Below are 27,963 nucleotides of genomic sequence, written 5' to 3'. Positions count from 1 at the left end.
TAAGGGTTTACCCAGTTCAGGAATCTCAATAGGAAGTCAATATAAATGCTATAGGCTCAAAACTGTTAACCTGCACCCATTATAAATGTATGCTCCAAGACTTGTTATCAAAGCATTAAAAATAATGAAAATTATTCAATCTGATTAGAAGATTAAAAAAATAATTCCATGGGCAGTAAAATTATTTCTGGATTTTAGTAAGAAAATTTAACTGCTTGCTAAACATGAAGCTTTATTGCAGAAGAACTTATAGTTGGGATTCCAGAAAAATTTGTTATGAGCATTTGAAATGATGCTATAATAGATAGAAATTGTGGCTGTTTGCCATTCAGAAATAGATTATCATTTTAGCAAATCCAGTTACATTTAAATTAAGATTGGTTCTAACAGTTAGTAATATAGAAAGCATAGATATTGCTTAACAATGCAGACTTTTATCATTAATAAGTGTAACATACATTACTATTTTTATTAACTGTTTATAATAAGTGTATTTAAAGTTAAAAAAGTCCAATTAAGAGTAGATTTATGGTAATCATTCTTAATAAAACTTATTGCTTGTAACAATATCTGGGATAGACATTTGCATTCAGTTGTAAAATATAGGGCTCCTTTAACTAAGGTGTGCTAGCATTTTTAGCGCGCGCTAAATGAAAAATACTAATGCAAGCTCTATGGAGGTGTTAGCGTTTAGCACGCAGCATTGTAGCGTGCGCTAAAACCGCTAGTGCACCTTAGTAAAAGGAGCCCATAATTTTCTACTGGCAGGATATTAAGGGTTTTACTTCAAGTGGCCCAAATATAAGATTATGTTAGCAATTTTGGGCCTTATTCCCAATTCTGTGTCCTTTTAAAAAAAATCTATTAAACAAGGTCCTTACTGTAATATTACATCTACTAATGTTTTTCCTCAAATCACTTTCCTATGTCTGGATTATGTTAGGGTGAAATCAATGGCATATTTAACATTTACCAACATGGAAACCTGTGCAACTCTAACACCTGCCCCACTTTTTACAAAGCTGCACTAGCGGCTACTACTGCAGTAATCGTTCCGACATCCATAGGGAATTAATGGAAGGCGGTGTGTTTGTTGTACAGCAGCTGTTAGCATGGCTTGGTAAAAGAAACCCCAAGCAATTAATTTGGTAAAATTAAGGCACAGGAATGGCAATGCTTTTTCTATCAAATTGAAAATTTACAGTATATTTCTAAATTGTTAGTTCTTGTGTAGTGTGTTCAACATTTATATTCACATTAAACAGATCCAAAAAGGAACTACACATCTTCATTGATTAAAGGGAAATGCTATATTTCAGCACTAATCACTACAGGTTATTTTATTTGTAAGGAGCTTTTTAAAGTAGTTTCAAGGTTCACACATCTTTGGTGATAGTAACTATGACAGATTTTTTTGTAAAATAATATGCTATGTATTTCCCATTACAATAACTAAATTTATTGCAATTACCCCATGGAGAAGTAATCCAGTATTTCTCAACATACTTTTAAAGCAACCTCCAGTTATTCCACACTTCCCTTCTAAATCCCAGTAAGAAATATTTTATGATACAATACTATGTATTACATATAGAGAATTTGAAACGGGTTTACTAGATAAAAGGCCCACACACTAAACAAGGAAATGAGACACCTTAATGAGAACAAATAGGATAGGCACAGTTCATAAAAGGCACAAATGTTATGTAATCCATATAAAAATAAATTAAATCTACAACATTAATTCATCATAACAATCACAGCTCCCATAAAATTAACTCATTCCAGAGTATGAATTTTGGCTACCTTTTTAAGCTTATTTTAACACATTGCACTTAGAGAATTTTAAATGTTCTATTAAAGAGCCTGTTAATATTTTGGTAATGTATAAATATATAAGAAAATTAATTCTTTCTGAAACTAATCCCCTCCCCCTTTTAAAAAAACGTAGTGAGGTTCTTAGTGCCAGCCATGGCAGAAACAGCTCAGACGCTCATAGAATTCCTATGAGTGTCGGAGCTGTTACAGCTGTGACTGGCACTAAAAACGCTAGCGCGGTTTTATAAAAGGGGGAGTAAATTGCTTAATGGCATACACCACCAGGTGAAGGTAGACAAATTACCATTGTTTGAAGCTCTGCTGCCACATTTTATGTGTAGTGTGAAGCACTTTACAGTATTACACATCTGTTCACAACAGCTAAGGAAAGCCAAAGTATTTAGAGCTCATTCTCCCACAATTTCAATACTTTTTATACAGTCCCAAAATATATTTTTACTTTTCAATACAGCGACTGATAACTAATTTGACTACTGGTATTATAATTGCATTTTACTATTGCAAAATTTAACAAGTTTCCTGAATATTGCAGATTTCAAGACAGTGTTGAAGATTACTTCAGTGCTATTATAGTTTAATAAAACATTCTTCCCCTCCCCCATGACTTCTTTAAAAAGTGCATTTTTATATTTTCTAGTTGGCTGCAAAATAGAACTAGCTTCTAACAAATTAAAGATTAAAATACAGAATAACTCAATAAATGTAAAAATAGTGTTTGGAAGCTACAGACAACACATTAGGTTGTTTTAATGCTCTTCTTATGTGCTGATTTTTCACAGGTTCATCAGCACTCTGCCATATATCGACCTGAAACACAAATAATAAGCACTTAAGTATGTAAGTGGTGTCCTTATATAAATAAATCATAGTCAACAAATACAAAAATGCAAATTTATGTTTGACAAATCTCTAAATGTGAAATATAACTGCAGATATTGGGAAATTTTGATAAATATTTGATTTCTAGTTGTACTAGAATGCTATTCATTTTTGGGTACTTAAATTCAGGTAGAACTTCTCTGGACAGCACTGGATAGAGCTGGGTCACTATTTTCAGTTTAGAGAGAGTGTGTGGTGCAGTGGTTAGAGCTACAGCCTTGGCACCCTGAGGTTGTGGGTTTGAATCCCACACTGCTCCTTGTGACCCCGGGCAAATCACTTAATCCCCATTGCGCCAGGTACATTAGATAAAGTAGGCCTGCCAGGACAGTTATGGAATAATGCTTGAGTGCCTGAATAGTTTGTAATCCAAATATAAATTATTAAAATAAAAAATAAATAGAGATAACTAAACAAACTATGCCATTCTTAAAAACTATCTTTAGTGGACTGACTGAATATGGATCAGTTTCAGGCAAAATGAGTGAGTACAATGTAGCTTGCCCCTGCTCCCCCCACCCCAGGGTCAACTCAGAAAATTAAAATATCTGAGGTGACAGGGATCCCAAAGCCCCACCAGGTGAAGACCTCCTTAAAGACCCAGAACTCCCTCCAGCACAGCTTGATAATTGGTAGGAACTTTTCTGAGCTGTCCAATACCAGCACCCAGTGCAAGAGCAAAAACTGAGCATGTGCAGAAGGCTGGCATTTGAGTGGCACAGTAAAACTTCTGACTGTCCATATGCACTGGAGGGAATTAGGCACTTTTTCAGGTCTTCAGTTGGTAGGACTTGGAGATACCATCATCACAGCAAATGTATGCTGCTGCTGGGTAGGCATGAGCCCAAAGTGGTGGACCACTACTTAACCATGGCTACAAAAATGGTGCATGGATGGAGAAGTCATGAGATATGCTAAGCTGAATGTCTGCAGTTCAACTGAGCTCCCTGGCTCACCTTAAACTAACTTCATTTTTCTCACCTTTGAAACCAGATACAGTGGTACCTCGGTTTACGAGTGCACCGGTTTGTGAGTGTTTTGCAAGACAAGCAAAACATTTGCAAAATCGGCACCTCGGAAAATGAGCTTGCCTTGATTTACAAGTGCCCCTCCCCCCCGCGATCCGGCACCCCCCACTCGTGTTGCACCCTCCCCCCCTCCCGCTGCGATCCGGCATCCCCCAGGCACCCACCCACCCGATCACATTCCTTACCTCTATTTGGAACCGGCACCAACGTACAGGGCATGCGAGTGCTGGTGCCTGAAGATCTGCCTTCTTCTTTGTGCTGAGATTCTCGGAGAGAACGGGAACTGAAGGCCTTAAGCATGCGCAGATGCTCAAGGCCCAGCACAAAGAAGAAGGCAGACCTTCGGGCACTGGCACTGGCATGTCCTGTGCGATGGTGCCGGTGCCAAATAGGGGTAAGGAATGTGATCGGGTGGGTGGGTGGGTGCCTGGGGGATGCCGGATCGTGGCGGGGGGGGGGGGAGAGGCGCCACGAGCGGGGGGATGACGGATCACACGGGGGGGCTTCATGAGCGGACGGAGCAATGCCAGTTCTTGGGGGGTAGAGCAGCGCTGCTGGTCTCGGGGGTGGGTGGGAACTCGCTTTGATATACGAGTACTTTGGTTTACGAGCATGCTTCTGGAACGAATTATGCTCGTAAACCAAGGTTCCACTGTACTTAGAACGGTACTATCAAAAATAAATGGACAAATATACACTTCTCCTTCTGTATCCACGGGGGTTAGGGGCAGAGCCAGCCCGCGAATATTTAAAAAATGTGAATAATATTCAGGCCAATTCTGCCTCTAACCCCCACTTCCCCCTGGCTATTTTAAGCCCTGTAAGCCACCCCCCCCTTTAAGTCTTACCTGGTGGTCTAGCGGGTTTTCGGGGAAGGAGTGATCTTCCCATGCTCCTGCCCCATGCAGATCGCTCATAGGAAATGGCAGCCATTTTCTATGAGTGATCTGCACGGGGCAGGAGCGTGGGAAGAGCGCTCCTGCCCCGAAAACCCACTAGACCACCAGGTAAGGCTTAAGAGGGGCTTACAGGGCTTAAAATAGCCCAAAAAAATTTATATTTAAATCTTTTTTATTAGGTTTTCATATACAGAACAGACACAAGATCAACCAGTCCATCAAACAGGTTACCCAATCAGCAACTCCATAACCCAAAAAATCCACCCCCCCACCCCCCATTCTCCCACTTTCCCACCCACCCTCCCATGGGAACAGCCTCAAACTGGGTTCAGGTCAATTCAACAATCTACTGCGTACTACCGGTGTTAGTGTAGAACAAAAGGGCATCCAGCAACGTAAATATAAGGAACCAGATTTAGAGTTCATGTCCGCAATGGACAAACGTTCATAGCCTGCCAACTGGATCATTTGTGTGCACCAATGGGAAACAGTTGGAGTGTGTGGAGACAGCCAGCATTGAAGAATAGTTTTAAGTCCCATGAAGATAGCCTTTTGGACAAACGCCGCAGCACCTGGACGGATGGGCATCAAAGTAAGTTTCAATGTAAATAAATATGTGTTTGTAGGCTGCCAGGTACAGTTCCAGATGGATTGAATATGCAAGCAAACACGTTTCCAGTAAGCCTGTATGCCCGGACACAGCCAAAACATATGGCCCAAAGAAGCTCTCGGGGCCGCACACTTCGGGCAACAAGCAGTAGTACTTACATGTGCCCGAAAAGCTCGGACTGGGGCAAAATATGCCCGGACCAGAAACTTGTAATATCGTTCCTTTTCTGCTACAGATATCAATAGTTTCATACCCATTGAAAAACTCCATTTTAGCATATCCACCGATATGGTAATCCGCAAGTCTTGAGTCCATTTGGAGGCCAATGAAGCATAGTCCAATTCTCCGGCCAAGTCCTGTAGAAATCGGTGATGGGAGCGTAATGGTATGGGTTCCTGAGCAGTTAAACAAAAGGCTTCTGACAATTTGTCCTGGATGGCACCACTCAATGCGGGACCCGACAAGGTACTGATATAATGATGTAACTGTTTATATTTGAACCAGTCAGCAGGCTTTAGAATAGAAGAGTCACATAACGTTTGAAAAGACTGTAGTTTTCCATTAGATTGTAATACATGAAACAAATAATATAATCCCCTCCCAGTCCACCAGGCCTGGGCACCCACATCCATACCCGGGAGAAAGTCTCCATTACCAGCCACCGGGAGACATGGGGTTGTATCATATCTAATGGCCAAACGCTGGCAGAGAGTCTTCCAAAGCCTACGCAGGGGAAGGAGAAACATATCACCATAATTGTCCTCCCCCGTTTGGGAAGGCAACGAGCATGAAATAGGTAACTAAAGTGGTAGGGGGCGAATGCCAAACATTTCACCTCCGTGGCCGTAAAGTAGGATGTACCACAGAACCAGTCATTCAAATGCCGGATCAGGCAAGCCTCATTAAACCTCCCCAAATGTAATAGACCCAGACCCCCTTGAGAGGTAGGTAAAGATAAATTGTGTAGAGTGATCCGGGATCTCTTACCCCCCCATAAGAATCGGGACAATGAACGGTGATGTTGCGGAGATGTTTACGTAACAAAAAAATGGGCAAAGTTTGTAAAACATAGAGCCATTGTGGGATCATCATCATGTTATACAAAGCAATCCTGCCCATTAGTGTCAATGGATAGGATCTCCAGGCCTGCAATCGTTGTTCAGTTCGGGAGAGCAATGGCAAAGCATTAAGTGAATAGAGTGTAGTTAAGTCCCTTGGTATAAGGATACCCAGATATCGAATGGAAGATGGAGCCCAAACTAGAGGAAAGGGGCCTGGCCAAGAATCGCAAAGTGAGGGCTGTAGAGGAAGTACCAGTGATTTCTGTTTATTCAACGTCAGTCCAGAATATAAGTGGAATTCATCCAGGATTTCTAAAGCACGCATCAGAGAACGATGTGGCTGAGCTAGTGTGAGTAGGATGTCGTCTGCGAAAGCTAGCACTCGTAGTTGAGAAGAGCCCTCCATCAACCCAACTATAACATCATCCTTCAATATGGTACGTAAAAGAGGGTCTAGGTAAAGAAGAAAAAGTAGTGGGGACAAAGGGCATCCCTGACGAGTTCCCCGACCTACTATAAATGTTCGTGTCAATATACCATTTACTAAGAGTGAAGCTGTTGGGGAAGAGTATAACACCCGCAAAGATGACCAGAACCAGCCCCCCACTCCCATGTATTCCAATACCTTAAAAAGATAAGACCAATTTACTTGGTCAAATGCTTTTGCAGCGTCTAGACTGACCAGAATGCCCGGCGTAGATGCAAGTTGAGCTCTGGACATTGCCAACAGTACCCTCCGAACATTCACCACCGAGTGTCGGCCCTGGACAAATCCGGCCTGTGTATGAGATATTACATGTGGTAAGAGAGGAGTCAATCTGTTAGCCAATAAACGAGCCAATATTTTTATATCCACGTTAAGGAGGGATATAGGACGATAAGAATCAACCTCATCTTTAGGTTTACCCGGTTTAGGGAGCAAAGTTATAGTAGCTGTGTTGGCATGGGATGGAAAGGATCCTTTCTCCAATGCCACTATGTAGTAGCCCAGAAGAGATTCACACACCTGCAAAGACATCAGTTTATAAAATTCAGTGGAAAACCCGTCAGGCCCCGGGGCAGTATAAGAGCGTAAATGTTTGATTGCTTTCTGGATCTCTGTGCCTTGAATAGGTCCATTCAACACTGATCTCTGCAGGTCTGTGAATCTAGGCATGCCCGCGTCCTCCAAATAATCGAGGACATCTGGGCCCATAGAAGTAGTAGGACTAGCATAGAATTTAGAAAAGTGTTGATAAAATGCCTCAGCAATGTCCGCTGGTTTAGTATGGTAAGAATGAGATCCTGTTTTAACCCAGGAGATATAGCGATCGTCCTGCCAGTTCTTAGTCAGCGTGGCTAACAATTTACCGGTTGTATTCCCAAAACGATAAAACCTGTATTTTCTGTAAAATAGCGAACGCTTGACCCAATCATGTAACAAAGCATTCAAAGCTACTTGTGCTGAATGCATGTCCTCACGAAGCAAGCGAGAAGGAGTTTGGATGTATCGGGCTTTCAATTGTGAATATTGTTTCTCTAGTCTAATAATACCGTGGGAGATTCTTTTGCGGCGAGCTGTTACATAAGAAATTATCGCCCCTCTAAGTACTGCTTTGGCCGTATCCCAAAAGAGATCCGGAGTGGGTACATGTTGTCCATTAGTCTTCAAGAAGTCCTCCCAACAAGAATGCAGATATGCTTGAAAGGAAGGATCATCTTTCAGATAGGAAGGAAATCGCCACCGGAAGCACCCCAAAGGGGGAGCACTCCAGGACACATCCAACCAAATAGGACAATGATCGGAAATGGCTAATGGACCTATAGTTGCCTCAGTTACTCGAGAGAATAATGATTCAGATATCAGTATATAGTCCAAACGGGAAAAGGTTCCATGAGCTCGAGATTGGTGAGTATAATCCCGTTCAAACAGGTGAAGTAGACGCCAAGGATCTACCATGCCCAGCGATTTACACAAAAAGGGTAGCCCCTTAGTTTCAGATGCAGTTGGAGACCTAGATGGTCCAGTGCGGTCAAGAGAAGCATCCAGGACCTGATTTAAATCCCCAACCACCAGAAGAGGAACAGAAGTGTCCTGAAGTCCTAGAGTAATCAAAGAATTAAGGTAAGTTGATGAGTAAATGTTAGGCCCATATGTAATCAGTAATCTGAAGTCTGTACCCTGTAAGGTGATATGTAATAGTAAAGACCTACCCTGAGCATCTTGATGGCAAGAGGTGACAGCATACTTCAAACCCTTGCGAATCAGCAAACAAACTCCAGCCCACTTACCCGAGGAGGATGCATAAAAAACAGAACCAACCCATCCCCGCTTCAATTTCTCATGTTCCTCAGCAGTTAATTTAGTCTCTTGTAAACAGGCCAAATCAGCCTTGTGGTGTTTCAATTGATGCAGGATTTTGGACCTTTTTACCGGTGAAGTTATACCAGCAACATTCCAAGAGACAATTCGAAGTGTGCTATCTCCCATGGGCACCCAATATAGTATGCATGTTGACGATTATATCCCAAAATCACACTCAGGTGCCCAGCCTCACCCAAGTGTATATCACATAGTACCAATTATATTGCAGCAGAAGCAGATTCAAATACAGTAAGGAAATACTTAATCTGACCCAAAAGAAAAACAAAACTGAAGCAAAATTTTTCCCCCAAGGCTGTTCCCATCCCATCCCACAATCCCCAATCCAACCCCCCACATTCCCAAATCTCCCAAATAGCATATCCCCTGTGGAATATGCAAGAGGCCCGTGAAGACACTAACGGAACCCCAATCCTTCTAACAAACCAGAACGTACTTTACTTAAGTGAAAGCTTCAACACAGAAACATATACTAGAATAGAATCAATGAAGTTCATCCTAGCCAAAAACCAATACAGTTACATATTAGGATCTTCAAGGAGGGTCTCCCGGAGAGCTCAGGTGAGTGTTGATGTAGTCAGCTGCTTCAGAGGCCACTGAAAAAGAGTGCCAAGCACCCTCATGTTGAATCTTCAATATAGCTGGGTAGAGAAACAAAAATCGCTATTTAAGTTCCACCAGACGCTTACATAGAGGATAAAATCCCTTTCGCTTATCAGTAAGGGCCGTCGAGTAATCCTGGCTATTACGAATAGCTGATCCTCGCATCATCAAGGTATCTTTCTTAGCTCGGTACTGGCGCAATATTGCCGCTTTATGTCTGTAGTTCAGGAACTTAGCTATCACCACTCGTGGTCTGGCATCCTGAGCAGGCCTTGTTCCCAAGTGATGGGCCCTTTCCAAACATAGAGAGCTGGATTCCATAGCATCCGGGAATTCCATTTCAAACCAGCCTTCCAGCTCCGCAGGCAATCTCGCGTCAGGGATCAGTTCTGGGACACCCAGAAAAGCGTAAGTTACTGCGTCGCGACCTATTTTCCAGGTCATCAATTTTTTCAGCCTGCCGATGCACTGTTTCTTGTAGTGCAGCTATATCCATTTCATGTGAATTTATATTATCCTCCGCTGCAGACACCCGTTGTTCTAGATCCGTTGTGCGGGCCGCTGTATCTGTTAACAATTGTTCCAGGCGGGTCATTTTGTTAGCCAATGCCTCTAGCTGCGGACCCAGCACCTGAGGCACCGCCATCTTAATTTCAGTCAGCGCTGTGTCCGAAAACTCCGACACCGCCGTTCCCGATGCGGCCGCCATTTTGGCCGCGCCCGAGATCGATTTTTGTTTTCCAGCGCGCACTGTTTTTGATTGCGCCGTCTCCTGCGACCGGGTCAAATATTGGTCCATAGATGCCCGATGTTGGGCATTTCCAGGAGACCCAGCCAGGATGAAGAATTCACTCGTTGAAGTTGAATTTAGTGGATTGGGGCCCGGAGCCGATGTAAGACACGTCTTCAGCGGCTCATAGCGTCACATGACCCTAAAATTGCCCAAAAAATTTAAATGTTTTTTTTTTGTTTAAAAATCACGAATAACTGAATCCGCGGATGCTGAAACCACGGATTCGGAGGGGGAAGTGTGTAATTGTGAGATCCTGGGATATGTCCTCTAAAAAGTAAGGATTGTTGCAAGAGTGAAAGCAAAATGACAAATAGTGCCAGAGACATGCTGCTGGTAAGTAATACACTGATTGTTCAGTTTGAGTTCAGTTTGAGCTTATACACTTGCAAACACTTTTGGACCAGCTTACTACTATCACCCAATTTAACCCCCACCCCTTTTGCAAAATCGTAACACGGTTTTTAGTGCCAGTCGCGGCGGTAACAGCTCTATCACTCATAGGAATTCTATGAGCATTGGAACTGTTACCGCTGCGGCTGGCACTAAAAACTGAACTACAGGTTTGTAAAAGGGGAGGTAAGTGAATGAGCCAATTTGTGCCAATAATTGGGATCTTAATAATTGGTGCTAGAATTAATAAAAATGTATACGTGCATATTTAGTGTGTAACTTTTATGCGTGGTTCCAAAAAGGGGGCAAGGCCATGGGTGGGTCAAGGCTGTTCTTGCAATTTACATACACAATTATAGAATACTAATGAGCTCCTTGTAATGCATTAGAATAGGATTCTCGGTGGCTGATTTGACAATTGGTAGCAGCCAAGGAGAACCCTTATGTGCATCAGCAAGAAAGTTTATTTTCAAGTAAGTCTGGTTAAAACCAGTTTTACTTGCAAGGAAACCTTTTGTGCATTATGGTCTAATATGGCAAGATTATGGAGGGATTACTCAGCTATTTTCAACAAAATATTGGACAAAATAATCAAGTGAACCTGGCCAGAGGGTATGAAAATTGCCTATACCTTGGCGTGATATACAGACCCCCCAGGCAACAGGAAGACCAAGACATGGAATTAATAGAGGACATAGAGAATATCACACTGCTCGGAGACACAGTAATACTAGGAGACTTCAACATGCCTGATACAGATTGGAACACACTCTCCGCGACTACAAGTAGCAGCAAAAGAATTTTAACCTCCATAAAGGGTGCACATCTCAAGCAATTGGTATCGGAGCCCACCAGGAACCAGGCAATACTAGACCTAGTACTCACCAACGGAGATAGCGTCTCGGAAGTCTCAGTAGGTGATACACTGGCCTCCAGCGACCATAATATGGTATGGCTCAACCTCGAGAAGGGTTTCCCTAAGTCACACACAGCAACGAGGGTTCTCAACTTTAGAGGCACAGACTTCAACCGCATGGGAGAATTTATCCATCAAGAGCTATATAAACAGGTAAAAGCTGACAATGTGGAGGATATGTGGTCGACTCTAAAGTCCATCCTACATGAAGCGACAACCCGCTACATAAGAACAGTAAGTAAACGCAGGAGAAATAAAAAACCCCAATGGTTCAGCAAAGATATTTCAGACCTAGTTAAAAAGAAAAAAGAAGCATATATCGCCTACAAACATTTAGGAAAACAGGAGGCGAAAGAGGACTATCTAGACAGATCCAGAGCTGTCAAAAAAGCAGTCAGAGAGGCCAAAATCCAAATGGAGGAAAATCTAGCACAGAACATTAAGAAAGGAGATAAATCTTTCTTTAGCTATATTAGTGACAGGAAAAGAAACAAAGATGGGATTGTACGCCTGAAGCAATCGGACGGTAACTTTGCAGAATCGGATTCTGCCAAGGCAGAACTACTAAACAAATATTTCTGTTCAGTCTTCACATGTGAGGCACCGGGAGACGGTCCACAGCTTCAGACGGGAGATAACCAGAAAGACCCGTTTCAGGATTTCGAATTTACGCCAGATAGCGTCTACAGCGAACTATCAAGACTCAAAGTGAACAAAGCCATGGGACCAGACAACCTACACCCCAGGGTACTCAGGGAGTTATGTGAAGTCCTGGCGGAACCATTATCTGTGCTTTTCAATCTTTCCCTACGCACAGGAAGAGTCCCCTTGGACTGGAAAACCGTCAACGTAATCCCACTCCACAAAAAGGGCAGCAAGACAGAGACAGCAAACTACAGGCCAGTGAGTCTCACGTCTATAGTGTGTAAAGTCATGGAAACACTGATCAAACGGAATCTTGACACAATCCTAGATGAGGAAAATCTACGTGATCCCCACCAACACGGGTTCACCCAGGATAGATCCTGCCAATCCAATCTTATTAGCTTTTTTGACTGGGTTACTAGACAACTGGATGCCGGGGAGGCACTGGACGTGGTGTATTTGGACTTCAGTAAAGCATTTGATAGCGTCCCACACCGAAGGTTATTGAACAAGCTGAAATCAATGGGCTTGGGAGACACTCTAACTAAATGGGTTGGGGACTGGCTGAGCGGTAGAGTACAGAGAGTGGTGGTGAACGGTACCCCATCAGAAGCGTCGGACGTGCTCAGTGGAGTACCGCAGGGCTCAGTCTTGGGCCTGATTTTATTCAACTTATTCATAAGAGATATGACGCAAGGGCTTAGGGGAAAGGTATCACTGTTCGCCGATGACGCCAAAATTTGCAACATTGTAGGCAACAGCTTATTACCTGACAATATGACACAGGACTTACTGCTGCTGGAAAGATGGTCAACAACTTGGCAGTTGGGCTTCAATGCTAAAAAATGCAAGGTAATGCACCTGGGTAAGAGAAACCCGCGCAGAACTTATGCACTAAATGGAGAGACCTTGGTTAGGACCAAGGAAGAACGTGATCTAGGAGTGATTATTAGTGATGACATGAAGGCTGCCAATCAAGTGGAGAAGGCTTCCTCCAGGGCAAGACAAATGATGGGTTGTATCTGCAGAGGTTTTGTCAGCAGGAGACCTGAAGTCATTATGCCATTGTACAGATCCATGGTGAGGCCTCACTTGGAGTATTGTGTTCAATTCTGGAGACCACACTACCGTAAAGACATGCTGAGGATCGAGTCGGTTCAGCGAATGGCCACCAGGATGGTCTCGGGGCTAAAGGATCTAACGTATGAAGAAAGACTAAAGAAGTTGCGACTGTACTCACTTGAGGAACGAAGAGAAAGGGGAGACATGATTGAAACGTTTAAGTACATCACGGGTCGCATTGAGTCGGAAGATGATATCTTCTGTCTTATGGGTCCCTCGACCACCAGAGGGCATCCGCTGAAGATCAGAGGAGGGAAGTTTCAAGGAGACTCCAGAAAGTACTTCTTCACCGAAAGAGTGGTGGATCAGTGGAACAAACTCCCACTGCAGGTTATTGAAGCCAGCAGCGTGAAGGATTTTAAGAGTAAATGGGATGCTCACGTGGGATCTTTAAGGGAGTAAATTCGGGAGCGAATACTTTGGAATGGGCAGACTTGGTGGGCTATAGCCCTTTTCTGCCACTATGTTTCTATGTTTCTAAGTGTCTGCTGCACAGTAATGGTGTTGACTAGTCTGAAAGAAGGGTGCTTGTGGCTGAAGAAACTAGAGCTAGCTTGAAATTCAGTAGGACTTTGTGAAGGCCACCAAAGGGGTTCACATGAAGGCAGAAAGCCTGAGCTGTGAGCTGGCATAGCCGTTGGAAGTAACTGGCCAGAATATGCTGTAAATTCAAAGGGCCCAATATTCAGTGCTACTTAGCCAGCTGGGAATGGCTCCTGACCAGTGAATAGCACCTAGCTAGCTATCCACTGATATTCAGTGGGAGACCACCAGCTATCTCCCGCGGTCCAAGGCGTATCTGGAAAAGCAGGTCTATCTTAGGTTGCTATGACTTGGCCAACCATTGAATATTGGCTTAGGGGTCCTTTTATCAAGGCGTGGTAGGGGTTTAACGTGCGGAATACCGCGTGTTAAACCGCTTGCCACGCTAGTCACTAATGCCTCCATTGATGAGGCGTTAGTTTTTTTGGCTTGCCACAGGGGTTAGCACGTGATGAAATGTCCGACGCGCTAACCCCCGTAGCGCCTTGATAAAAGGAGCCCTTAGCTGGCTAGGTTTTAGCCAGTCAAAAGCCCCTGGAAATTCAACGTTGGTCACAAGACATGGCAGTGACATTGAATTTCTAGATTTGCCATGGATCATGGGAGATAGTAGGCTATCTTCTGCAGTCTGAATATTAGACAGAAAGCGTTTACAACAGTGCTAGTGATGAAAAAAGTTTTATGATTGACAGTAAAACATTAAATTTTTGGTTTACTGGATTAAAGTTGAAAATGAGTAGCTATGTTTGGTTTCTGGAGGAGTACTGAACCATGGTTACAGTGCAGCTGTGACAAAGAGACTGTGCAGATGAAAAGGCCTGGCCCTGACATTTTATTAAGAACATAAGAATCGCCATACTAGGACAGACCGAAGGTCCATCAAGCCCAGTATCCTGTTTCCAACAGGGGCCAACCCACGTCCCTAGTACCTGGCTAGATCCCAAGTAGTAAAACAGATTTTATGTTGCTAATCCTATGAATAAGCAGTGGATTTCCTCAACCATCTCAATAATGGCCTTTGGACTTCTCTTTTAGAAAATTATCCAAACCTGTTTTAAACACCCCTAAGCTAATTGATTTCACCACATTCTCTGGCAACAAATTCCAGAGTTTAATTACATGTTGTGTGAAGAAATATTTTCTCTGGTCTGTTTTAAATTTATTACTTAGTAGCTTCATCGCATACCCCCTAGTCCTAGTATTTTTGGAACGAGTAAAGAAGCGATTCACATCTACGCTTTCCACTCCACTCAGTATTTCATAGACCTCTATCATATCACCCCTGAGCTGTCTCTTCTCCAAGATGAGCCCTAGCTGCTTTAGCCTTTCCACATAGGGAAGTTCTCATATCCCTTTTATCATTTTCGTCACCTTCTCTGTACCTTTTCTAATTCTGATATATCTTTTTTGAGATACAGCGATCAGAATTGCACATAGTATTTGAGGTGTGACCATACCCTAGAGCTGACTTGTTTGGCATACAAAGCTTAAATTGCAATGGTTTGTATATAACACTTAATGTTAGAGCGACATAAGGGCATTATAACATTTTCATCTTTGTTTTCCATTCCTTTCTTAATAATTCCTAATATTCTATTTGCTTTCTTAGCCGCCACCGCACATTGAGCTGAGCAGTGGCGTACCTAGGGTATGTGGCACCCGGGGCCCATCATTTTTTGACACCCCCCCCCATCTATATGAAAAATATGATTTTTAGTACCAATCTACATATCGCACCACAAGAGTGTACCTAGGAAAAGGCTGCATCTTAAACATTGCAGTGAGCACTAGAACACCAACACATACATTGTAAAACTAAACAAGCCAGATCCCACACAGTCAATTGGTCCTGTAGTCAATGCCAACTGAAAACTATGTCTTTTTCAGAACACACAGAACAGAGATACACCCTCGCCCAAAATGGAATAATCACAAACTAAAAATAGAAATATGTAGACAAAAGTTAAACTGATCCGCCAAGAAACCAGACCCTGGATACAATGCAACACCACAAAAAACAGTAACACATGTCCTCTAATACAGTGCAAAATATAAAGACAGTAGATGTAAATTTGAAAAACCTGATACATAACAATCACCACTTTATAAATTAACAAATAAAAATAAAACAAATAATGAGAAATAAAAAAATACCATTTTATTGGACTAATCCCCGTAAGCTCGGTCCCCATCCCCGCAAACCACCTGATTCCATCCACACAAGCCTTGAATTGTTTGTATAAAAAGAAACAATATTCTGTACAATTGTCAATTTATAAATCAGCGTCTTCTCCCCACTCTCTTCCCCATTTCCCTTCAGCATCCTCAGCCCACTCTCTCTCCACTTTCCTTCAGCGCACGCACATAAAAACAAGCAAGTAATTTTATATCATTTTCATTCTATTCATTCATAGAAATTAAAGTCTAGATAATGCCAGTCACATAACAAAACATGATTTTACAAAAATAATTCCCTGCAGTCAAGCCTGCAAGGATTACTAGATGTCTTTCAGCAGTTCCCCTCCCTCCCTCCCCCTTACCTTTGTGGCCAAGTCAAAATGATCTACCAACAATAAAATTTTAAAAACACAAAGCACGCTGTACGCAGAGAAAATGTTAATTATCATTTATATTCCGCGGGTTTTCAAAGAGGTCAAGGCAGATGACTTTATGCAATGTCACCTCAGTAACAACTATACAAAAATAGACAAATATTCCCCCTCCCTTTTTACTAAACTGCGATAGCGGTTTTTAGCGTAGGGAGCTGCGCTGAATGCCCCACGCTGCTCTCGACGCTCATAGGCTCCCTGCGCTAAAAAACTCTATTGCGGTTTAGTAAAAGGGGGCCATAGTGCAAAATATAGACAGCAGATATAAATTTTCAAAACGGACACATTTTGATCACTAAGTTGAAAATAAAATCATTTTTCCTACTTTTTTGTCTGGTGATTTCATGAGTCTCTGGTCCTTCTTCTTTCTCTCTCCCCCTGGCTCCCCTCTTTATTTCTGCCTTTCTTTCTCTCTCCTCCTGGCCCCCCTCTTTATTTCTGCCTTTCTTTCTCTCCCCTTGGTCCCCCTCTTTCTTTCTGCCTTTCTTTCTCTCTCCCCCTGGCCCTCCTCTTTCTTTCTGCCTTTCTTTCTCTCCCCCTTGACCCCCTCTTTATTTCTGCCTTTCTTTCTCTCCCCTTGGTCCCCCTCTTTCTTTCTGCCTTTCTTTCTCTCTCCCCCTGGCCCCCCCCCCTCTTTATTTTTTCCTTTCTTTCTCTCTCCCCCTAGCCCGCACAAAGCCATCGTGCCGATTTCTCCACTTCCACGATTCTTTCCCTACCCTCACCCCCAAGCCAGCAGCCGATTTCTTCCTGCTCCTTCCCCGATGTCCTGATGTCCTGAACTTCATCGGGCAGCAGCAGCATTCACAATTCACTGCTGTTGCCCGCTTCAGGCCTTCCTCTCTGTCGGGTCCTGTCTTCATGAAAACTGGAAGTAGGCAGGACCAGGCAGAGAACAAGGCCTGAAGCCGGCAACAGCAGCGAATTGTAAACGCTGCTGCTGCCCGAAGAAGGTAATGGAGCACCGAGGCAGTCCGCTTCTCCCCCCTCCCAGCCGAACCCCCGCTGACCCTCCTATCTCCCCCCCCCCGTGAACCTTTCCGACCTTCCCAGCGAGAGCAGCAAACCTCCTTCGCGGCTTTCTCCTCCCTCTGCCGCGTTACTGATGACGTCATCAGTGATGCGGCAGAGGGAGGATAAAGCCGACGCTACTGGAGGGAGGTTTGCTGCTTTCGCTGGGAGGGTCGGAAAGGTTCACTTGGGGGAGGAGAGATAGGATGGTCAGCGGGGTTTCGGCTGGGAGGGGGGAGAAGCGGTCTGCCTTGGTGCTCCAAGGCCTGGCGCCATTACCTTTTTCGATAATGGCGCCGATGCTGCTTTCGCTGGGAGGGTAGGAGCGCGATAGGGACCGGGCCAGCTGTGCACCCCCCCCCCTAAGGCGGCACCCGGGATGGACCTCCCCCTCGCCCCCCTTGGTACGCTACTGCCCTGGGGAAACAGCCTGCAACAAGATCGCGCGATGCCAGAGATCTTTGCCTGCTTCGGCTGTTTCCTCCGCCGCGGTCCCGCCCCTCCTCTGACATCAGAGGAGGGGCAGGACCGTGGCGGAGGAAACAGTCGAAGCAGGCAAAGATCTCTGGCATCGCGATCTTGCTGCAGGCTGTTTCCAGACGCGACACCCGGCGCAGGGGGGGAGGAACTGGACCGGACCGGGAGCACCCCCTCAGGGCTTGGTACCCGGGGCGGACCGCCCCTCCCGCCCCCCCCTTGGTACGCCACTGGAGCTGAGAGTTTCAATGTATCCTCAACGATGACATCTAGATCCTTTTCCTAGGCAGTGACTCCTAAAGTGAAACCCTGCATCATGTAGCTATAGTTTGGGTTCCTCTTTCCCACATGCATCACTTTACACTTGGCTCACGTTAAACATCATCTGCCATTTTGATGCCCAGTCTCCCAAGGTCCTCTTGCAATTTAACAACTTGTTTCAACACTAAGGGCTCCTTTTATGAAGCCGCGTTAGCGGTTTAACACGCGTAATAGCGCGCACTAATTTGCTGGCCATGCTAGCCGCTACCGCCGCCTCTTGAGCAGGCTAGTGTGGGGGTTAGCGCGCGCTAAAAATGTGCGTGCGATAAAACTGCTAACGCAGCTTGGTAAAACGAGCCCTAAATTTAATTATCTCACTAGTTATTCTCATCTTGTTAAAAAGCAGCAATCCCAGCACAGACTCCTGGGGAATGCCACTATTTACCTTTCTCCATTAAGAATATTGACCATTTAAACCTACTCTCTGTGTTCTGTCTTTCAAGCAGTTCTTAATCCATAATAGGACATTACCCTCCTATCCCATTACTTTCTAATTTCCTAAGAATAAGGTGCTTTGTCAAAATCCTTTTGAAAATCCAAATACACAATATCAACCAATTCACCTTTATCCAAATGTTCATTCATCCCTTTCAAAGAAATGCAGTAGATTGGTGAGGCAAGAATTCTTTCTCTTGACTAAACCCATGTTGACTCTCTCTCATTAATCCATGCTTATGTATATGTTCTGTTATTTTGTTCTCTACCATTTTGCCCAGCATCGACGTCAGACTCACCTGTCTATAATTTCCTGGATCACTTCTGGAACCCTTTAAAAATAATCGGCAGCACATTGGCCACCCTCCAGTCTTCTGGTACTATGCTGGATTTTAAAAAAATTTTACAAATTACTAACAATAGCTCTGCAAGTTCATTTTTCAATTCTAACAGCATTCTGGGATATATACCATCTTGTCCAGGTGATTTGCTATTGTTCAGTCTGTCAAACTGACCCATTACATCTTCCAGCGTTACAGAGATTTGTTTGAGTTTCTCTGATTCATCAGAATTGAATAGCAATTTTGGCACCGGTAGCTCCCCCATATCTTCCTTGGTGATGACCGAAGCAAAGAATTAATTTACTGTTGGCAGAATTCTGTACAAAAAAATTCAAAATTCTGCACACAAAATTAGCAAATTCTGTAAAATTCTGCAGGTATATTTGTCAAAATGTAAACAATATTTTTGATAATTAAAACTGGCCAACACTCATTTTGGTGCCTCAAATATTAGACCTGTTTCTGGGTATATTTGACCCACTGATTCTAAAAATGGCACCAGTTTTCTCCTATCAACTCTAGTTTTTGAGATACAGAACATGTGCCATATACCACTCTTCACTCTGCTTGCCCATTAAAAAATCAGGATATTTTACTGTAGTATTTAAATATCTTTTAAGCATGACGGAAACATTAAAAATTAAAAGAAAAGTGTACAACATGAAAATCTACTTATTTCATATCAAAAGCACAAGTTTACGATACAAACTTTCCAGTCATTCGGCATACAAGAAGCTCCTTTTGTAAGATTTCCGAGAGTGGGATTGGCCAGGACAATCCCGCATAAGATTCCAACAATAGTCTGCCATCATGTGTGCATCCCATCTTCCTTGTTATCTGGCTTCCACTGTTTTTGTCTTGGGGAAATCTTTCATCTTGCTCTTCGCTTAAGTCACCAAGGTTCTCTGGAAAGCGATCTAAGTCACTGTACAGATAAAGGATTTTAACATTCATGTTATAGCCAAGACTGTTGAAATGAAAGAGCTCATCCTCTACTAATTGTGTGTAGTCTGCCTTCTTGTTGCCAAGAAAGATTTTCACAATAAGAACAAATTTTTTCATTCATTGATGCTATGAAATGTGGATAATTTATAAGTTGTCTGATCTGCCGATCATCGGAAATTCCTGCCTTTAGTTTTTCCATGGTAAGTCCAGGTAACATATGTACTATGTATTCAATGCACGAACCGTCTTTATTCAAAGCTTTTATAAATTGTTTCATCAGGCCTAGCTTTATATAGTGGTGGCAGCATGATTCCATCTCGTGCTACAAAAAAAATGGGTAATTTAAATACATAAATTTCTTATTCAAAAAAGAAAGGTTATGACATCTCGATTCTGCAGAAGAGATCTTTTAAATAATGGTAAAAAATTTAATTAATTCAACCATATCTAGGAAACTAGAGCTGATGCGATCTATCCAATGCAATTTTCTGAATCAGTGCCCCAAATAACTCCAAGAACAGGTCAAAATACCCAAGGCACCAAGAAATGTTTTTCTTCTACCTATGTTGTCTGGATTTTTTTTTTTCCTTTTGCTGTTCGGCAAACATTTTGAGCACAACGTCTTATCCATTAGTCAAAACTTGTGATATCATATTGGTTTTCCTAATGCGACAAAACTAGTTTGGACCACCATCAATCCATTTCAGACTTTAGACACTCGACGCAGGCTTTTGGCCAAAACACAAATCACGTTGAGTCATTTTGTATTACCTAATAAATCATTTTATTAGTCCATTGGTTTTCGACTCCTTCACTGTGGTGTGGCTTGCTGACATTTTGCAGAGGATTTATTGTCTTCTGTTTTTGTTCGTCTTGTTTTATTTTTCCATCATGTTGGTTCCAGTTTCTTTTTTCTGCTTTCCTATCATCTACTAATTCTTCTTCAAGTGGCTGCTATCCATTTGTCTTTTCTACTCTTTCCTGTTTATTCCCTCACTACACCTGCCTCAGACATATTGATCATTCCTTTTTAGCCCTTTTCTGCATCTTTCTTACCCTTCTCCTCTATTTCACTTTTCAGCTACCTATCGAATTTCCATCTTCTCTCCCATTCCCCATCTCATTCATTTCTCAGCCTCCATTCCCTTTCATCTTCAATGTACCTCCATTACCATATTTCTACCTATCCTCTCATCCATCTCCTCTCCTCCCTCTCAGGGTTCTACCATTCTCAGCGTCTTCTTTACTCTAGCCCAGGGGTAGGCAATTGTGGTCCTCGCAAGCCGGAGCCAGGTCACGTTTTCAGGATCTCCACAATAAATATGCATGAGATAGATTTCCATCTCAAGGAGGCAGTGCATGCAAATCCATCTTGTACATATTCATTGTGGAGATCCTGAAAACCTGACCTGACTCCGGCTCTCGAGGACCAGAATTGCCTACCCCTGCTCTAGCCTTATAGCCCAGCATCTGTTCTCTCTATCTTTCCTCCCCACCCTCGTAGCCTGACGTCTCCCTATCTCTAACCTGCTGCACTCTCCCCCATGGTCCAGCATTTCTCCTACTCTCTTTCCTTACTCCCATTTCCAGGCATCTCTCAATCACTATTCTACTCCTGGATCCAACATCTCCCTCCTTCTCCCCATCTACCTATGTATCTCCCTCTCTCTCATCTACCTCCATGTCCAACACCTCTCTCTCTTTCTCCCTTTCTTGTGTCTTGTCAAATCTCTCTAACCCCATTCATGCATCATCTCTTCTTTCCTCCCATCTATTATGTACAATTTCATCCTCTCCCCTCACCATGCATGTCTCCCTCTTCTCTCCCAGTGCCAGCATCTTTCCTTCCTCTCCCCATCCCCTCCCACTGTGCCACCAATGTTCCTTCCTCTCACCCCTTCCCTCCTCCTGTACCAGAGACTTTCCTTCCTCTCCTCCCCTGTACTTTTAAGGCTTGCTTCTTTGGGTTACGGTAGCGGCAGCGACTCTCGCATGCTGCCTGCCACTAACCCGGAAGCCTCCCCTCTTGTCACAGAGAGATTTCTGGGTCAGTGGCAGGCAGCATGTGGGAACTGCTGCAGATACCGTAACCTGAAGATGCTAATATAGTGAGATTCTGCACAGGAAAGGGATTTCTGCACAGAATTCCAACAGGAGTATTCATTTAATCTCTCCACTATGACCTTATATTCCCCTAGAGCCCCTTTTATCCCTCGGTCAACTAGTGGTCCCAACTGATTCTCTTCCCAGCTTCTTGCTTTTAATATACCTAAAGATGTTTTTACTATGTTTTTGCTTCCAGCGCAATCTTCTTTTCAAGGTCTCTCTTCAAGGCCTTCCTTAATAGTGCCTTGAATTTGACTTGACATGCCTTGTGCTGTTTACAATTATTTTCAGTCGGATCCTTTTTCTACTTTCTGAAGGATTCTCTTTTGGCTCTAATAGCTTTCTTCACTACACTCGTTAACCATGCTGGCTGCCGTTTGGTCTTTCCTCCTTTTTTAATACATGGCATACATCTTGTCTGGGTTTCCAGGATGGTATTTTTGAATAACATTCACACCTGATGTAAATTTTTGACATTTGCAGCTGCTCTTCTATGTTTCTTTTTTACCATTCTCCTCATGTCATCATAGTTGTATTGGATATCCTGTGTTAACGTATTCAAGGGATTATATAAAAACTGATCATGTTATGATCACTGTTATCAAGCAGCCCCAGCACCATTACCTCTCGCACCAATTCATGCGCTCCACTAAGAACAAGGTCTAGAATTGATTTGTCTCTTGTCAGTTTCAGAACCAGCTGTTACATAAAACAGTCCATGATTTCATCAAGGAATGTTATCTCCCTAGCATGCCCTGAGATTACATTTACCAAATCAATATCGGGGTAGTCGAAAGCACCCATTATTATTGTGTTATCTAGTTTGTTAACCTCCCTAATTTCTGCTAACATTTCAGCATCTGTATATTCATCCTGGTCAAGCAGACAGTAGTATGCTCCTTTCACTATTCTTCTCCCCTTTACACATATAATTTCTACCCATAGAGATTCCAAGGTGCGTTTCTGCTCCTGTAGAATTTTCAGTCCATTCGGATCAAGGCTCTCCTTAACATAAAATTCTATGCCTCCACCAATTCGTCTACCCTATCACTGTGATATAGTTTGTACCTCAGTATGACAGTGTCCCATTGGTTATCTTCCTTCTACCAGGTCTCAGAGATGCCTATTGCATCTATCTTTTCATTTAGTGCAATATATTCAAACTTAGGCTTCTGGCATTCACATACAGATATGTCAAACATTGTTTGTCATGGGAGGAAGTGATCTCACCAACAATGATGGAAGCCTAGTACCGAGGTTCCATTGTCGGCCACTCTAATGCCCCGAATTCTTCCACGCTGGCGGTGGCGCAGAGGTTTCTCCGTTGGGGGTGGGGGTAGAATAGGCAGCACCCCCCGAGCACCGTAGCTACTCGATTGCCAAGCGACTGGGCTCTCCTGGGACCGCATCTGAGCACCAGATTCTCAGCCTGCAGACCGCATGGTGCAGGAGCGTCTGCAGGGCGTGCGTCCCCTCTATTTGCGCATGGGGAACGGGAGGTGAGCAGGCCGTAATAAGAAATACTGAGCAGCAGCAGGGCGCGCTGGAGCAACTCAGCGGACCGGGTGAGCTGCTAAGCATGATCTCGGGCGGACGTCCTGCCTGAAGGTCATGGGACAAACGAGCCTCACGCCTCACACTCGCACCCTTCTGGAGCTTAACCCACTGTTGTACTGCAGAGCCACATTGTGGAGTGCTCCCTTCACACTGTTCTTGTATTGTACCCTGGCAGGCCCCGTGGAGTTAGAGTGTGCTTGCCCTGGTGTTCCGGGCTCAGCTTCCTGCAAGGAGTTTGCCTACTTCAGTGGGAGTTGGTTCTTCATTGGGGGCCCTGGTGACCTCTCTTCTCGCCGGTGGATGGTCCCAGCTGGCCCTGCTTGTCTGCGGACAACACCAGAGTGGAATGGTGGAGTAAAGTGTGTCCAGAGGTATTGAGACCTTGATGGGAGCTCTGGTGGTGACATTGTAATCTTTGCTTAATCACCCCACGGGCAGTGCCTGTGACCCCCTGCATACTGCGCTTGACTGACGGCTGAGAGGAATGTCCATGCGGAGAAAGTTGGACAGCTACGGATTTGCAGGAAAGAAGCTGGGAACCCTGAAGACAGCGGAAGTCAGCTGCCATAGGCAGCCAAAATGGCGGTTTCGGAAGCTGCTAAAGGGGGCGGAGTGGAACTCAAGGAACGGTTGGGCGGTGGTGTGCCGGGGAGCTCCCAGGAGGCACCAGACTCCTTGATAGATCTGCTGCTGGACATTCATAAAGAAATGCAATCTCTGTGCACAATGTGACAAAAGCAGTAACAGATTTAAAACAAGACTTGGGGGAGCTGGTGAAGTGGCAAGAAGCGGTGTAAGTACATGTTAACACAATGACTGAGGACATCATTGCTGTGCAGCAGGAAGTGGCAGAAATATGAACGGGGGAGTTGGCGATGTGGGAGGATCTGGAAAACAGAACCCGGCTGTGTAATCTCTGGATCCGGGGGGTGCCGAAAGAAAGTGCTTATCAAGATGCCCGTCAGATAGCATTGGACATCTGTACAGACATTCTCACTAGTGCTCCGGCAGGTGAGGGGCAGGTGCCGGAAATAGAAATAGAACGAGCGCATCGGACCCTGGGGCGCCCTAAATCCAACTTGCCCCGTGACATTGTTCTGTTCCTAGGCAGCTTTCGGGTGAAGGAGGTCAACTTCCATGCAACGCGGAAGCAGAGGGATTACAAATGGAATAACTTGTGGGTGGACATCTATCAGGATATGACAGAAGCCACCTTGCGAAAGTGGAGGGATATGCAAGTGGTGACCACCTATCTCCGCAGAGGGGGCCTCTGATATCGGTGGCTTTATCCATTTGCCTTGGTACTGACAGTGGGGAGCGCGACGCGACGGGTACGTACAGTGGCGGAGGCCTGGTCGGTGCTCCAAGAGCTGGGAGCTCCTAACCTTCCTGAGAGGGGACCTGCTTTAGAGCAAGGAGAGGAGAGAACTGGACCTTCCAGATGGCGGTGACAGACCAGAGGAGCGACAGCGTGGAGAGCAGTGAGCTACAGGGACAACCCCTGTGAGAGGGCTGCTGACATTACTGTTGGCTTGGATGACTTCAGTTGTTTAATGCTGTGGGGTCTTTCATTGGAAGGTGGGCGGGTGTGTGTGTGTTGGGTGAGTGTTCATTGGGAGGGTTGGAGGTAGATCGGAAAGTCTGTGTGCGGTGGGGATTCGGGAGGGGGTCAGGTGTGATGTAGAAGGCTGCTGCAAGTGTGGGGCTTGTATGGTGGGCCTGGGTAGTTTGTTTCAGTCTCGCCAGGGGGTCTGTTATGGGGATTGTGCGGTGTTTGTGTGCAGGGTGAGTTTTGAAGAGAGGGATGGAGGCTCAGTTGGTGGGGGTTGTTTGTGATGGGGACCTGGGTGGAGTGTATTGCCTATATTTGGTGTACATTTTTTTTTGGGGTGCTGGGGGTATGCATTGGAGTGGCGGAGTTGCTTCTTCCTCAGGGGATCTTGAGATCTGTTTGGATGGTCTTGAGATGTAGTTTTGGGTTGGGAACTGGGGGGAAGGGCTGTTTGAGGGGGGAGGGGTTGGGAGTTGGGGTGTGGTGGGGAGATGGTGCTCTCTGCCAAGAATTGGTACTAGATGGTCAGCTGATGCTCTGGTGGGGCCTGGTCAGGGGCTGGGGTGGCCAGGTCCCAAGGATATTGAAGGTGGAGTATGTGGAGTGGTTAGTGGCAGTAGATCCTGGTTAATTTTGTAACCTGGAATGTGGGGGGGGGGGGGATAAATTACTCCATTAAGTGCTCAAAAAATTTTACAACACTTCCAGCGCCATAAGGTGGATGTGGCCTTTCTCCAGGATACCCATTTGACTGATCTTGAACATACTAAATTGAAGCAATGATGGGTGGGGGAGTGTGTAGCAGCTTCTGCAAAGGGGAAACATAGGGGGGTAGCGATTTTGTTCTGTAAGGGCCTCATAGACAACTTACAGATTTTGGCTAGAGATGGGGAGGGTAGATATGTGCTCTGTCGAGGGGTGATCGCACAGCAGGACAGGTGTTTTGCTGTGTCTATGCTCCTAATGAAAGTGACCCGGCATTCTATGCTACATTGACCCACTTGTTGTTGCCCTATGCCCAGGTCTCCCTGATTGTTAGGGGAGACTTTAATGCTGTTCGTGATTCTAGTTTGCATTGCTTGAAGCCAGGGAGGTGCTCTACGGCGGGCAGGGGAGAGGGAGCTCCAAAAAGTTAGTGATAACCTGAAGTTAATCGACCCCTGAAGGGTACTGCACAGCACTGAAAGGGATTACACTCGTATGTCCCGGGCGCACGGTACGCAGTCTCGCATAGCCTATATTTGGGTGACAGAAGAGGTGTTTCAGAAGCTGGAGAGGGTGGAGATAGGTCCATATACAATCTCTGATCATGCCTGGGTTCAGGTGATGTGGCAAGAAGGCAGGGGGCCGCCGGGGAAGTGGCACTGGGTATTTCCGCTTGCATTGTATAGGGATCCAAACTATAGGGAATGGTTGCTGGGTACATGGAATGATTACAAACGGCATAATGCTCTTGCAGAAGGGGACCCCATCTTATTCTGGGAAGCGGCGAAGGCGATGTTGAGGGGGGATACTCTTAGTTATAGTAGTCACGTTAAAAAAGCTCGAGATTGGGAAATTTTGCATTTAGAGAAGGACGTTGCTAAGGCCCGGAGGAGGTATGCACAAACAGGAGTTGATGGAATATCAAGTGGCCCTCAATTCCCTATTACATCAGCGGGCCCGCAAATCCCTTGCTTACTATAAGTACCAGCTTTATAGATATGGGAATAAGAGGGGAAACTACTGGCCCGACTGGTTTCTACCAGGACAGGCCCACGTAGGGTTCAGGCCCTGAGGAACAAGCAGGGGGAGAGAGTTACAACAGACCCGGAGATCGGAGACATATTTTTTTGCTATTTTAAGAACCTCTATGCCCCCCCCGCCCGGTCAGAGGAGAGAGTAACGGCAGGGCCCTATTTGGATGGGATAACGTTGCCCCATATCTCTGAGACAGGAGGAAGTGGGCAATAGGGAACAGTCTTCTGCTGAAGGCACCGGGCGAGGATGGCATGTGCATTAAATTTTATAAGCTCTTAGGTGAAGAGATTATCCAGCCGCTCGCTCGGATGTTTATTATTATGGTAGGCGCAGAGGCTTTACCGGAGGGTATGAACACAGCACGCATATTGCTGTTGCCTAATAAAGACCCTGAAAAAGCAGGCTCCTATTGTCCTATTTCCTTATTGAATACGGAGGTTAAACTGCTGGCGAAAATAATGGTGAAACGGATGGCTGCTGTGCTTCCCTCCCTTATCCACGAAGCTCAGGTGGGATTTGTGAAAGGACGAACCATAGCCAAAAATGTATGAAAATTGTTGCTGTCAATGGAACAGTGGGTGGCACCCAATCTTCCGTCTGTGCTGGTTAGCTTTGATGCCGAAAAAGCGTTCAACAGGGTGCGGTGGGATTTTCTTTATGATATTTTAGCGGCATATGGTTTTGATGTTTTTTTTTGTGTCAGCGGTGCGAGCATTGTATGCTCTTCCATGGACTAGAATAGTATTGAAAGATCTTGAAACGGACCGGTTCCCGATTTCTAGGGGGACGAGGCAGGGTTGCCCCTTATCACTGTTATTGTTTGTGCTTACAATGGACCCCCTAATTTGGGATAAATATGCAATGCCCTCTATACGGGGGATTGAAATAGGAGCTACTTCTTTTAAGTTATCGGCCTTTGCGGATGATATCTTAGTACACCTTACCGATCCTTTGCTCTCCTTGATGGCATTATTGGACTTGATTAAAGACTATGGGGACCATGCAGGGTTCCGCTTAAATTTGGACAAATCGAAGGCGTTAGCATCTTCTGCGGTGGTTCAGGCCCTTTGGGGGAATGGGTTTCCGTTGACATGGACACCGGGACAATTTGTATACTTGGGGACTCTGATGACCATGCAGGTACCCCGATTGTATCGTCTCAATGTGGATAAGCTTCAG

At 44.6% G+C, this 27,963-nt stretch overlaps 1 protein-coding gene across 2 annotated transcripts in view; it reads right to left on the bottom strand.

Moving 5' to 3' along the window:
• Positions 1-417: 417 nt before the first annotated feature.
• The window catches only part of FCHO2 (FCH and mu domain containing endocytic adaptor 2), a 349,104-nt gene continuing 321,558 nt past the window's right edge, over positions 418-27,963 (bottom strand). For both annotated transcript variants that reach the window (XM_033929206.1, XM_033929212.1), the window contains one exon: positions 418-2,646. In XM_033929206.1, coding sequence (XP_033785097.1) covers positions 2,624-2,646 — 23 coding nt within the window. In that variant the 3' untranslated portion in view covers positions 418-2,623. The remainder of the gene's footprint in view (positions 2,647-27,963) is intronic.

Source organism: Geotrypetes seraphini, chromosome 1, assembly GCF_902459505.1.
Source record: "Geotrypetes seraphini chromosome 1, aGeoSer1.1, whole genome shotgun sequence".
In the NCBI taxonomy this organism is placed as follows: Eukaryota; Metazoa; Chordata; class Amphibia; order Gymnophiona; family Dermophiidae; genus Geotrypetes; species Geotrypetes seraphini.
Note: the sequence above shows the minus strand (reverse complement) of the source record. Positions and strands in the feature narration are given on the sequence as shown.